At 39.2% G+C, this 14,116-nt stretch overlaps 1 protein-coding gene across 1 annotated transcript in view; it reads right to left on the minus strand.

Annotated features, from left to right (window-relative positions):
* Positions 1 to 14,116, minus strand: part of LOC108575519 — a 56,511-nt gene that overhangs the window by 11,181 nt on the left and 31,214 nt on the right. The window contains 2 exon segments of the mRNA XM_017938336.1: positions 2,031 to 2,316; positions 6,689 to 6,831. Coding sequence (XP_017793825.1) covers positions 2,031 to 2,316; positions 6,689 to 6,831 — 429 coding nt within the window.

The raw sequence follows: 14,116 nt of genomic DNA on the forward strand, positions 1-14,116 counted from the left end.
GGGTCCGGCGTGGGGTGGGTCCGGTTGTGTTCGTAAGAGATCCCGGGCCCACCCCCGGAGTGCCGAGGATGGCCACCGTGGGGTTTTAGCCGGTAAGAGTCCGGCACTACCCCTCCCTCTTCCTCGGGGGGCGGAGCGTCCATAAGGATGTCCCCATGTAAAAAAACAGTCGTGACACGCTGTGACGTGACGATCGAGGGCCGGATATAAGTTGGGAAGGATTGTTCGAGGTGTACAGGGTGTTCCTAAGGCTGATAGGGAATATAAGATAGGGTGAATCGGAAGGGTGTGGAGCACCCACGAATTTTCGAATTTAATTCTCGTGAGTGGCTAGTTCTCATTCGTGACACATTTCATTGTCCCCTCAAGGATGGAGGAGATCTCCGAACGCGTAAACTTTGGAAAATTGTTACCCGGTGTATCTGTGAGTGCTCCCAAAGTTGACAAGAAATAGACGAAATGGAGAATTGAAAGGATGGAGCAACGACGAATTTTTAAATTTGATTCTTTTTTTTTTTAATAACTGGTTTTATGATACATCTCATCGTGCTCTCTAGAAAATGGGGAAATTTCAAGAAGCATAACTGTGGAAAAATTGTTTGATATGCACAGAGTGTTTCTAAGTTTCTAGAATTGAAAGAACGGTGCAATGATTAATTTTGAAATTTGGTTCACACGGATAGGGGGTCTTCTTCGAGACAATTTGATTAGATCTTTTCGATGTGTTTTTTGACATAAACTTGCTACATACACTCTGATACATACTGTAGGCTACAAACATTCGCTTGCTTTCATCAGGCTGATGTATTCTCGCGAGTTTCGTTCGAACTATTTCTGCCAAACTGTTTGGAGAAACTGAACCGGTTATTCCGCGACGTTTTACGAAATTGAAGAGGGTTTGCCGCCCCTCGAATGTACCAGCCAGAACGACCAACTTGACGATTCGTGTCTGACAAACGTCAGAAGCCATGATACGAAGCCATCAATGTTCTCAGACACTTTCCTGGCCCTCGTCATCTCGTTGAACGTACGGAATTTTTATGTCTCCGTTCTCTTCCTGTTTTGCAAGAAGAATATAGCCAAAGAAACGAGGAAGAATGAGTATTAATTACTCGCAATATTAACCGATAATCTTTTCATTAAATTTTTCATAAAAATTTTCTAATATTTTAAGTTATTTTTCTCGATGAAGGTACACAATTATTTCAAACAATTGATTTAGTAAAGTAGAAATAGCTTAGAAACATAATCTGTTAAGTTAGTCTATCATTGGAACAGGAAGTAACATCTAACATAATCTACAAAGTTAGTTAATCATTAGAATCAGCTGTTGCCCTCTGACCTAAGATAAGACAGGTTTAGTGCCTCCATTATCTTCACTATAAAGACACTCTGTCATCTTAAAAGAATTGAAAAGCGACCTAACTCTCACCTAGTCTAATCTCAAACACATCTGAAGTATAGCAAAGCAGGATAAACTTAAGTACAGCGCTAACTAATCATCAAACGATGATCTAATTTTCATTTAATCAAATATAAATTAGGTCTATTGTTTTCAATCCTTCAACAAACATTCTCCAATGTAACAGAATCAATCTACAGACTTGACAAGTGTCATCTACTCAAATACTGACCTAATTCATCACGAGAGCACGAGCAAATGATCCAAAGACGATCCAGACTCCGTCTAACTGAATGTAAATTAGTTTTATACTTTATAAACCCTCGACAAACATTCTCCAATGCAATAGAACCAATCTACAGATTTAACAAGTGTCATCTACTCATATACGATCTAGCCTCCACCTAATCGTACCTAAATTAGTTTTATGCTTTCTAAACCTTCGTCAACCATTCTCCAGTGTAATAGAATCAATCTACAAGCATCATCTATCCAAGGATCGACCTAAACCTACCATCAAAGTAAGACCAAGCAACCCAGAAGGCGATCGAATCCCTGTCTTACATGGATCCAGCCAATCTGCCATGTTCCCAAGGCGGTAGAATGTCTCGATAGGAGAAGAAATTACTGAGAAATCTTACCCCACGGTGTGTCGCCGCGGCAAGATGTGGCGAACTCCATGCGATCCGGTGTCTTGCAACCGATATCCAGCCGACGAACATTGCCGTAACGACATGATCCTGGATAGAGTGTCGGCGTGACCCTGACGTCCTGGACTTCAGCGGCGCTCGCCATGTTCTGTTCACCGTCCAAGCCCAATGCTTCGTCGACGTTGTAGTTGCTGCGAGAATGCAGCACCGACACGATCTCGTAGCGACCCAGGTTAGGGCACTGCCTGGTGATTGGCTCTGGCGCTGAAAAAGTAAGACAAGGTTCGTTGATTTTATATTTTCTGATAGTGGACGATGTATTTTTTCCATCTTTTTTTTTTCTAGGTTCGTTTGGGAGATTCATTTTGCATATAGAACGAGATCTATTTCAGGTTGGGAGTTGGAGTTCTTTTGTTGAATTTTTTTAGGTGTTACGATGTCTGTTGCTTTGGAGTTGTGAATTGCTAATGGAAAAATTGTATTCTTAATTTTTGAATTACTTTGCAACGCGTAAGCGCTTTCTAAAAATAGGTCTCGAGTCCCTATTTGTGAATTTGAATTTTCGAAATACGAGGTAAAAGCTCTTGGAGCAGAATCTTTTATTTTTGACCTGTCTCCAAGGGCTTGAATTTTTTGGATGCGACAAAAATACCATTTTCTAATTTTCTAAACGTGAGAAGGAAACATTTTTCACAAAGTATACGAAGATATTCAAATAATCCTTTCACAATGAGAAGAAAACTATTTTCAATTCAAAATTGACGCATAAATTCTCGAATGAAGAACACTTGCTCTAAAGGCTTGAGTTTTTTGAATGCGACAAAAATAACATTTTGTAATTTTTTAAATCTCATAAGGAAACATATTTCACAAAGAATACGAACATATTCAAATAATCCTTTCACAATGAGAAGAAAACTATTTTCAATTCAAAATTGACGCATAAATTCTCGAATGAAAAACACTTGCTCTAAAGGCTTGAGTTTTTTGAATGCGACAAAAATAACATTTTGTAATTTTTTAAATCTCAGAAGGAAACATTTTTCACAAAGAATACGAAGATATTCAAATAATCCTTTCACAATGAGAAGAAAACTATTCTCAAAGCAACATTGACGCTCAAATCCTGGAATGAAGAACACGAGAACTAAAACTTGGTCTATTCGGTGTTTCAATACGTGTTACATCATAACCCGATTCGCTCATATCCGGCAGATTCGTCTGCGTGTGGATGAATGGGAAACGCAGACGCAAACATCGCCAGAACGGAAACGCGCGTAGCACAAAGAGGAAGTCGCGAAACGACGGGGTTGAACAACCGATTCGCAAGCGGCTCCTTTACGATCCTGCAAAGGATCATATGCCGAATCCGTCGTAAACTCAGACCCTTCACCGAAGGCAGCACAGTTTCTGCTTAAGCCGATTACGCGATTCCATAACACTGACAAAGACAGGCTTGTTCTGCCAGCGTGGAATTTATCGTGACGCCATTCGAGTCGCGTCTAGACCACCCCGAAATTACTCCTTCCTTCCTCTATTCACCCCACTGTGTTTACGTTCGTTTGTTCCTCGACTTTACCGACTTTTAGAAGCCGTTTTACCCTGTTTTATATAAGTCGAGACTTCTACCTCTGAACATCAAACTTTTTATGTCTCCATTCTTTATAGCTATTTTTTTATTTTTTCTTTTTTTCTTCTTTTCGTTCGATCAGGAGCGCGTTGAATAGTCGTGTAAAGCTATCTTTATTCGAGGTTCTTGCGAACTTTGTGTGTTAAGTCATTAGGATTAGTACGTTTCCAGACGCGGGTCTGGGAATTCCTCGGCCTTTCGCAGCGGTCATAAACTTGGGAGGCCATCGAGCATTTTGCTTGCATTGTACACATTTGCTTGCCGTACTTTAGCTTTCTAGCTCTTTGATTTCTGTTTCGCTGTGCTTCATTAGCGTCGAAGCGCTACCCAGATTTGTTACCTGCTGCGCCCATTGTTCGAGACACGCGGAGTTTTCGCGCCCGTCACTCAAGGCTGCACGGACACTTGAGAGTGACCGTTGACAAGGGGGTGTCACCTTAGTTAGTTTTCGGTACCTAATGATTGCCAATCGCGTTAGGTTCAACCACCTCCCTTGTCGAGTTCGAAAATGTAGCTGACGAACCCGCGTGTCTCACCCCCGCTGAAGGCTCGTATCCTAGGTGTCTTGGAAAGTGTCCGAGCCCTAGATACATAGAATTCATCTGACCACGCTACGAGTAGTTCTTCAGAGATTAGTCAATATTAATAGTTATTTGTCCTCCTAAAACGGAGGTGGTCCTTCGAGAAAGCGAATTTAGTAAATCTAGATCTAACACTGTGCTTTGTTGAAGTTGTGTGAGGATTGCCGATTTTTGATGTTAGTTTTTTTCAGAGCGATTCAGCGAGAAAGGGAATTGTCGATTTTTGATGTTGGAGGAATTACAAAAATTAGCGTCAGTGTTCATTTTCACTTTTACCAATTCCCGAATTATGAATCTCAATGTCGCAAGTTTAACCCTTTTCGTAAACAGCCTAGCCGCCGCAAATCGAGGAACACGGTTCGTTCGTCGAATGGGAAGGCAGTCCAGCGAGCCGAGTGATTCGATAAGATCGAAACAGGCCAGAAACACGAATTCGATCGCCGTGGGGAGAGGGCGGGGGGCGATCGCTCCTCGATTGATTTCGAGACGCGATTCCACGTGGCGTGGGGAATCACTTTCGAGAGAGGCGTTCGCCCGCCACCGCTTCCGGTTTCCCGTATTCCAATTACAAAAGCGAAACTTCGCGCTAGCTACACCGGCGCGTTCTCTTTTCGGCCACTTTGTGGAATTAAAAATGTTCCTCGTCGTGCGTTTCTTCTTTTTCCCTTTCCTCGTTTGCCTCCCGCGAAGGGAAATCTGTGAATCGATAGGTGTGCTTCGAAACGAGAGAGAAAAAGTGGTTCCGTTTTCTTTTTCCCCTCTGTGTTTAACTGGATTTTTAACAGGCGTTTGGCGTATGATACAACAGAGAAAAACAATACATTCTTTCGGTTACATTATGTGCATAAACTTATTTTTCATTTATTCTCGTTTAATCACCGGAACGAATGCTCCTGCCGGCGCAACTGACACTCCAAGTGGACAGGTTGAAGTAATTAATGAAACAAATAAATGGAGAATTAAATTGGATGCACCGAAAAAAAAAAAAGAAATAAACGAAACACGTCGAATTTAACAACATTGAAATTTCCTTGCGAAACAATGTCACCGAATGTATTTACATTTACTATCAAATAAGAATAAAATATTATGAAAAATATTGAATGAGAATAAAATATTATAAAAAATATTGAACGAGAATAAAATACTGTTTTATTTACGATAAAATAAACGACATTTAGCAATTTCACAGAGACAGTATTGCGCAAAAAAAAGAAGTCGATTCCGAATTCTCTCGTTTAAACAACGCCACGTTTATTTAGCAATTTCGCGAGAGGCAGGGCATTTATCGCGGCTGGCCATTGTTAAGACGTTATTTATCGATACACGTGTAAAGGAATGCTGGTAGCAGGAATTCTCGCGAAATAATTTCATCGCGTTTCAAGAGTGCCCCATTGGGAATGCGCTATCTTCGCGCGTTCGCTGTCATATTTTATATCCCTCCTAGTTCCATCCCGTTTCTTTCTATTCCTCCCTCTCACTCTCACTCCGCCTATTTTTTTTTTTTGTTTTGTTATTTTTTCTCCACAGCAACTTTCGACAGTGAAATATCACTTTTAATTCTAGCAGTTGGCGTTTTATTTTCGAGCTCAGCGAAACGAGAAACTGCGACCGTGAGCAACGTGGCTTTTTTTTTCGAGACTCGCGGGCGCAATTAATATCGCGTTCGATCTGTCAATTAGGGGAATCGAAGTTTCTCCTTGGTAAGCAGGCGAAAGAAATTTACTGTAGAAAAATAGCCACTGTGCGGATATTGTAGGTTAGGTCAGATTAGTCTTATTTGCTTTTACAGTTCTACTTCGGTTTAAACGGAATCGATTTTTCGATGTGAAATTGCAATTTTGTTAGTGAGAATGGTTGACGAAAAATGAGATAGAATGATTCAATACCGGAGTTTATAATGAGGAGAAAATGGAAGATTATCAGAAAACGAGTGCTTGTGTAAAATAATATCACATTCGCGATATCCCATTCACGATTTAATCCTACAAAATTATCACGGGGAACTTTTTCTTTCGACAAATTTTATTTTTCATGTCGTTAATAATTATTTATTATAATTATTTGGTGCAGTTACTCTCATATATTTCATACATTTTTTCACATCTCTTAATCGAAAATATTTGTTGCTTCAGGATAATTTACTAAAATTTGATGAAAAAAGTTGATAAACTGTATTAGAAATTAATCCAGAAAATTATCCAGCACGTACCACAATCGATATTCAGAAAGTTCGTTACAATTAACCACGTACTAAATCCAAAGAACTTGTTTAAACGTAAATCCTCTTGTATATCTTTCGTAAGAGCACCGAAAACCTTGCTTACGAATTCCATCACCGAAAGAGCGTCTAAACTGGCGCCAAGTAACGCGTGTAAGTAGCGGGAGGCGTTCGAGTGTTAATAAATGACCGTAATTGACTTACTAATGAACGTCATGTACGGCATCGACTGGTTGCTGAACGTAGTCGAGTCGCACACATCGGGCTGCTGGCCCCATTCCGACAGTTGCAGCTCTATTATGTGGTTGTCTCTTCTGTGGAACATCAGGCACACGTAGCCATTGGTACTGTAAAAGAAAACAATTTCTGGTCAGCGCAAAGAACTTGGAGTCTTACAAAAAAAAAAAAAAAGAAGAAAAAATAGTTTCTCTGAAAACTGATCTCCTTTAGATTATCCAATTGAACAGTTAGTCGACCTAATATACATGTGTGCAAATTTATTTATTTTCTGTATGTACATACATATTTACTCGAAAAGGGATACACTACACCGAGGCCTCTGAAAATAGGTAAAAGGTAGAAATACTTTTTTCACAGGTAACTGTAATACTGAATGAGAAGTTTCAATATTTTCAGAGGATATAAATGTAACTTTCAATTTTGAAAAAATAGAAATGTTAAAAAATGGAAACTTCTCATTCGGTAGTTACCTATGAAAAAAATTCTCAAATTTTACCTATTTTTAGCAGTAGGTTTACGGAAATTTCTTATGTAGAGGAGAACCGTGCAGTACCGGCAAAAGCTAGATCTCGGTTATACTGTTAGTTGACTGCACTATTGATGGAAAAACAGCTTCTTTTTTCTCCAGTATTACCAGAGTTCTAAGACGTTTAGCGTTTACGCCGGTGTTCCGTACGACAAAAGTTAGTTTTCATAGCTGCAATGGTTGGACTCACGTGGAGTGTACGGATCAAGAAAATGTCGATCACTTTACCTGTGATATTTGTAGACGTGCCTAAATAAAAGCTCTATTCCATTTTTAAACGATTTTTACTAACATTATTTATTATTTAGACCTTCAAATCTACTAACTAAGTAGCTGGCCGGTACTGTGCGACAATTTTTCGTTCGCTGCAAATTACAGCTTTTTTATTTCTGTGAATTATTTATCTTTATGAGAAAATTTAAGAAAACTCATTTGTCCCCTTTTATTAAGCACCCTTTGTACTACAAATTACTTTTTTGAAATTTCATTTTTACCAACGAAACCGCATATGTTCATTAAAAAACAACTCATTTTATTTAAAAACAACGTCAATTGGAGAAGGGAGCAACAACGAGTCAACGTTGTAAGATTGAATAAAGACAAAATAAAAGATACAAAACGACTCGGTGGCTACTTAACGACTGCCTCTTTTGCTCGTCTCGCGCCTTGACCGACACACCGCTCTCACACGACACGCACGGCCGTCGTCTTTCGGTAGTGTTCCGTCCAATACGGAACACCGTAATTAAAGATTCTCGAAGGTTAGTTTATGACATGGACGTGACAGACAGTTTATTTTCGTGTTTATTTTTCGTTAATAGTTTCAGAGTCTTATTTTTTCTATAACCGGCAATTTATGCCTTCGCGATAGTAGTAGTTTTACACAATAGCTTAAGAATTTCGTTTCGTTCGTCTTAATAACCGACCAGGTCATAAACTCGGTATTTCCGAAAGGTAGGCTAAAACATGTGTATAACGGTCCTTGTAGTTAAGAGTCGACCTGGAGGAATTTTCCGCGACCCATCGAACCTTCGAGAAACCCCCTCCCATACTTAGACAGTGACCTCACCCCCGCTCTGAGAAGGGCAGGAAAAGGGGGTTACTTAAGTTTTAAGTAGGACTTCGTAGTCGACGACGCAGTATTCACTTCGTAGCTTACCATACACGGATTCACATCAACCATATACACAACTGTACCCTCGGTGCAGTCACACAAAAATACATTTCGTATCACTCAATAAACAAATACAGTCCACTTTCCACACCTTCGACTGGGACTTCAACGAGTGAAGTTCCTCCGCGTCGTTTAATCGTCGCCAACAAACCGTCGACGCTGCGACGCACATACAGGTAGCTTTTGAGGTAGCTTATAATATGAACAATATATTTATATAAAATTTATAATAAGCACAAGTGGTAGGAGAGAGATGTAAACGATTTCTGTAATTTTCCTTGTGAAATTCGAAATGCGTGAAAATCACGAGCCCGTAAGCCTAGTGTTAAACGCCTCAGAGTGGCGCACCCCCTTAATACGTATATTCTGCAACCTTCCATACCTGCAAAGAATTAAATTTCAATTTCCCATCTCGAAGTCAGAAAACAGTTCAAAAATCGACAATATCTCCCCGAAAATATCACGATCCATTAATTGTACCACCAAGTGTACCATCAATATCTCCAAATTCTCCCGAAAGCCAAGATTTCCCTTCCACCATCAGCAGAGTCCTGAAAAGGTACGAAAATTTCCCAAGGAGCGAGAGCGAAAAAGGTCGAGAGAAAAATCCACTGCTGGTGTAGCACGGTACAATATCGTCACAATAAAATTACAAGTTAATACAACCTGCGAGGCAGGAAACGTTCGAGACTGGTAGCAGTGGACGGCGGTGAGGGAGGGGAGAGGTGGTTGTTTCATGAAAACGAGACACGTCTAATAATCGAGCCAGTAAGCCGTAAAAGCTGGTGGCGCGGTCTGCAAAAGGGGCGAAAAAGAAAGGAAGCGAATGGTTTACCGGGAGGGATAGAGGGTTCCGAAGGTGGTTCGAGTGGGGAGAGGGGGGATGGAAAACAAGGGTAAGGGACCTTAAATCTCCGGTCGCTTCTGTGGTCGGGCCAGGATTAAGATTTTATTTTATCAGGACGTTTCTTAACGGGGCCACGTTAACTTTAAGCGTAATCCCTTTACGACCATCCGCATCCCTACCCCACTTCGTCGTCCTGCCCCGCTCCTGTACGCCGCCCTTTTACGACGAAACTGAGAAATCTGTAGTGAATGAAGTTCATAACGCGAAACAACACCGGTCCCGTCTCTTTGTTCCACGCTGAAGCAGATTAAAATTCGACGGAGACGCATTGTTCCTACTGTACATACTTGCTGCGATTTTTCGCGATTTTCCGGCTGATTTCGCGATGAAATGTTTTGTGGAACTATAGTGAAATTGTCACTTTTTCGAGCGAAGAAGCTGGTGATTCACCCTTTCGTTACTACTGGCGCAGAGTTTGAAAATTTGCTCGCGCTATACTGTTGGAGCCTTTTGGTGCACTTCCATCTTAATGTAATTCCTAATTTTATCCTTTAGAAGAATAAGGAATTTTGAAAGTAAAAAATAGGAAATAAGAAATGTTGCAGCCGTGGTTAAAAATTTATCGTCGGTCACCCACGTTTACGCATTGAAATCTGCCGTAGCGAAAGGATTAAAGGTGGAGGGGAAAATTTGTTCAACTTCGACCGGAAACCACGTTGTTCAACATTTTTGTATGCTACTCTGAAAACTTGATTTCGAACATAACCTACATTTGAAAAACACAAAATTGCCAGGTAAGTAAACCGTACTTAAAGTATTTCAAGCTCTAAAGATGCACGAGTTCTACTTAAACAACTATTATACAAAGTTTCTTCCAACAATCTGCTCACTTAATCCTAAGGATATCCGAAGTTTCAAAGATACAGGATTCCTGAGTAAAATACTGATGTTACATTATCTCTTGTTTAACTTAAACACCCGCACGAAACACGCTCTCCTGAAAATTTCCACCCGTAATTAAACGCAACCTGACACTAAATGCAACCCAAACTTCAAAGAGTAAATACTAAATAGTATAACATACTTGAACCCAAAAATGATCCATGCTTGAAAGACGTCAAACACCATTAGCTATCCAAATATTAGTTACATAATCTAGATGCAACTCTAGCTTCAATTAAGAAGATGCTGATGTAACATATCTAATCTAAAACGATTCATGTTCCAAATGTATTAGGAACATTTCTGCTTAGAATTTTACTAGCAACCCGATCAATTTTAAGCTTCAGCTGAGTGAACACATAACCTCAAAATTTCTGCAATTTGACGTAATTCTGAAAGAAATCTGAAAAGCAAAAATGCAAAAAATTAATTCTAAGCTTCAGCTGAGTGAACACATAACCTCAAAATTTCTACAATTGAACGTAATTCTGAAAGAAATCCAAGTATCAAAAATGCAACAGATTGCACAAAAACTTTGCACAAGAAATCACTCCACTGTTTTTCGCTAAATTTCTCAATATTCAAGGATCTTAATTTAATGTAATCTATAACTCAAGTGTGCAATGTGGAAGCTTAAGTGCGCACTGCGGACGCTTAGGTGTATACTGCGGACGCTTAATGTAAGCAGCTAACCTAAAAACTGATCCAAGTGCACTGAGCATATCTAGCTAAAAATTTCTACAAATTGACCGAAGTAAATCTAATTCCAAATGAAATCCAAGTTTCAGAAACAAACAAAGAATAAAAGCGGTAGAAATAGGAGAGAAACATTTCTCAGCCAGCGTATCAGAGAAGAAAATCACTCCACTGGCGTTCGTCAAAACTCTCAACAGCCGAGCAACTCGACCGAACGGCTCCCAAACGTTTCTCTCGGCTGGTTGTTTTATTCAAAGGTTCATCAAACGCGTTCACTTTGTTACAGAGTCGAGCAGAAGCGGCCTGGATACTCTCTGGCCGCGGGTAACTGTATTTTCCTTACGACCCCGTAGCGCCATGAAAACGGACATAAAAGCGGCGCGTATCGGTTCACGGTGGCTCGTGAAAACCGGCTTGCGATCGAGAACGCGTACGGATTTTCGGGTTTATAACTCGACCCATTCTTACGGACGCATTCCCACGGATTATTGTTATGGCGTCAGATAGCCACTCCGTTCGTCCGTTGTTTTCACGCGTGCGTCGAAAACAGGATCCAGATGATGATCGTGCACCATTGATTTTGTTCCAGAACCCTTTATCAGCTTTCGGCTCGTTTCGAAATTCGTCAACTGTTATCGGAGAAATATATTTTTTTTCTATCGGAGAAATATTTCTTTCTACAGCTTCATCGTAAAATTTTTAATATTTTTAAATTGTACTGCACTTCGTAAAATGAAATTTTGGGATAGAAGCCTTAATTATTATAGTTTAATAAATTAATACCTGATTAATTAAAATTGCATTTATGGATAAGCAAGACTGGCTTAATACTATCTTTTACACGTTCATGGACGTATGTCGATATAACGGTATATATAATATTAATAGGTTATATTTTACATCCTATTGATTTATACAATCTTTTATAAAATTACGAACTTAATTGACACGTATGTAAATTAGTGCATACTCATAAAAGCATTTTATAACCTATAAATAAGCTAGATATCTATGTAATGGTTGTGTCTATGTATAAGTTAGCAATTCTACTATAAGGGTTAATACAAGTGAGATTTTAGGTATAAATCTATAGATGTACCATTATCTAGTTAAAATTAAATTAATATACTATTATATATTATACCTACAGGTCTTTAGATACTGTTATCGCGTCACAGCGTCGACGAGTATTTCCGCGACGATAGTATGACGCGGACTTCGAACTGGTTTCCTTTTAGTGGATTCCAGTGAAGTCTTTCGAAGTATGCAATTGGATAGTGGACTGTATGAATTTTTGATTGTATCAAACACAATATTGAACAACGATATAGGTTTATTATAACTAGTTTAACGAGATATGTACAATACTGATGTCTGTGTCGAATGTATATCGAAAGGTATGATGGGTTACGAAAATAATAATAACGTTTGAGTGTCTGTGCGTGTCAATTTATAAATTCTGTGTGTGTACTGATTTGCTGTCTAAATGTGTAGTGGAGGTGGTCGAGATGTGTCCATTGGTGTTCCAATATTCTGGGGGTAGCTGAGGTGTCGAGAAGGTAGGGAGATTGTTGTTAAAAAATGTTTGTTATATTGCAGGGAATCCCTACTGTTTCCTGGTCGGTCGCTAAGTTGGCCGCTTCTGGTAGCCAGATGGGAGGGTTTTGGTAATTGTGCTGTTGGAAATTAAATTTGCAGGCCGTGTCGACTAATCCCTCGCCTTGCCTGCCTTGAAGTGTTTTATGACCGAACAGATACGGATAAATGAACCATAAGTGTAGGCCTAAACTCTAGAAATCTAAGCATTAACTAAACGTATAAGGTATTTATTAATACATAAGGCTTACTTAATACTTAATACATAATATTTAATATATTCATTAACTACCCTACATAAGTATCATTCAAATATAATTGTAGAATTTTATAAATTTTTTTGCGAATTATTTTTGAGTTACGTTTGACATGTTTTGAAATGTCACTAATTCCAGAAACTTGAAAAAATTGTGTTTCGTTAAAAATCGACATATCCTGTCCTATTTTTCCCCGCACAAATAATCCTCCAAGCACGATTAAAAATAATTTCAAATTCTCAAAAATTTGTAAAGTTCAACCTTCAAATACATCCCCAAAAGTCCATATCTCCATTTCCCATCAACACTACCTATTGCATTAAAAATAGTAGCGTCCATGTATTTGTCATTTTTGAAGTTGCCAAGAAACATAATAAATTCCCACCAATTCATAAGAAATTAATTTCTGAAGAATTTGTGCTGGATAAATGGTAAGTACGACGCAGGTTGACGGAAGTAAAGGCACTTTAATTAATCGAGTTGCCACGGAGGCCATTTACATTCCGGCTTTCCAGAGTGTATCCAGCCAAGTCTCGAACGGTGTTAGTGCTCCCTCGGGTGCAATGGCGGCTTCTTACCATCTTGTGTACATTTTCAAGCCTCTCCTCGAGGAGGAGGCACGAACGTAACCGGGTATAATCCCATTCTTGCCACATTTTCACAATGCTACATCGCCTTTTCCCCATTCAGAAACCTTCGATATTGTTCAATTTAAAGAAAAAGAGAAAAATGAAATAAAAACCATTGGCAGCCATTTTGAACACAAATAATTCTTCATCGGTTACAAATATTGTTCTGGATTATTTAAAAAATTACAGAAATATTCTAACTCACTTCATTATACTGGGTTGGCCAATAAGTAATGTCGTTTCTCGCAGTAGGTCGTGCTCTTTTGTTTTTCAGTGACATAATACTGTTCCTAACCTCTCAAATATAATACAATCGTATGCTAATTGTCGACACTTCAGAAAGCTATTTAAAAAAAATTATTACACTTGGATTGAATTTTCTTCGATTAATCTTATTGTAATAGCATACCTAATTCAATCCAATTAACCGTAATTTATACGTCCATTATAACTGAGACACCCAGTATATACCAAGTGACCGCCCGACCCAGCGCTCGTAAATGTTACTGCCTGACCTGCTAAATGAAATCTTTCGAAGATGAAGATCCGTGGAAAGGAACGATTCTTTGGGAAATTCGTCAAAAATTTTATTCACGAGTCTCGTAAAAAGGGGAGGTAAAAAAGGGTGTAGCGAGTACGATCGAGGAACGTCAGCCAAAAAATGAAATAAAATTCCTCCAGTCACATATTGTCCTCGCTCCATGGCACTCGAGAACGCTAGCAGA

Source organism: Habropoda laboriosa, unplaced genomic scaffold, assembly GCF_001263275.1.
Source record: "Habropoda laboriosa isolate 0110345459 unplaced genomic scaffold, ASM126327v1 scaffold315, whole genome shotgun sequence".
Classification (NCBI taxonomy): Eukaryota; Metazoa; Arthropoda; class Insecta; order Hymenoptera; family Apidae; genus Habropoda; species Habropoda laboriosa.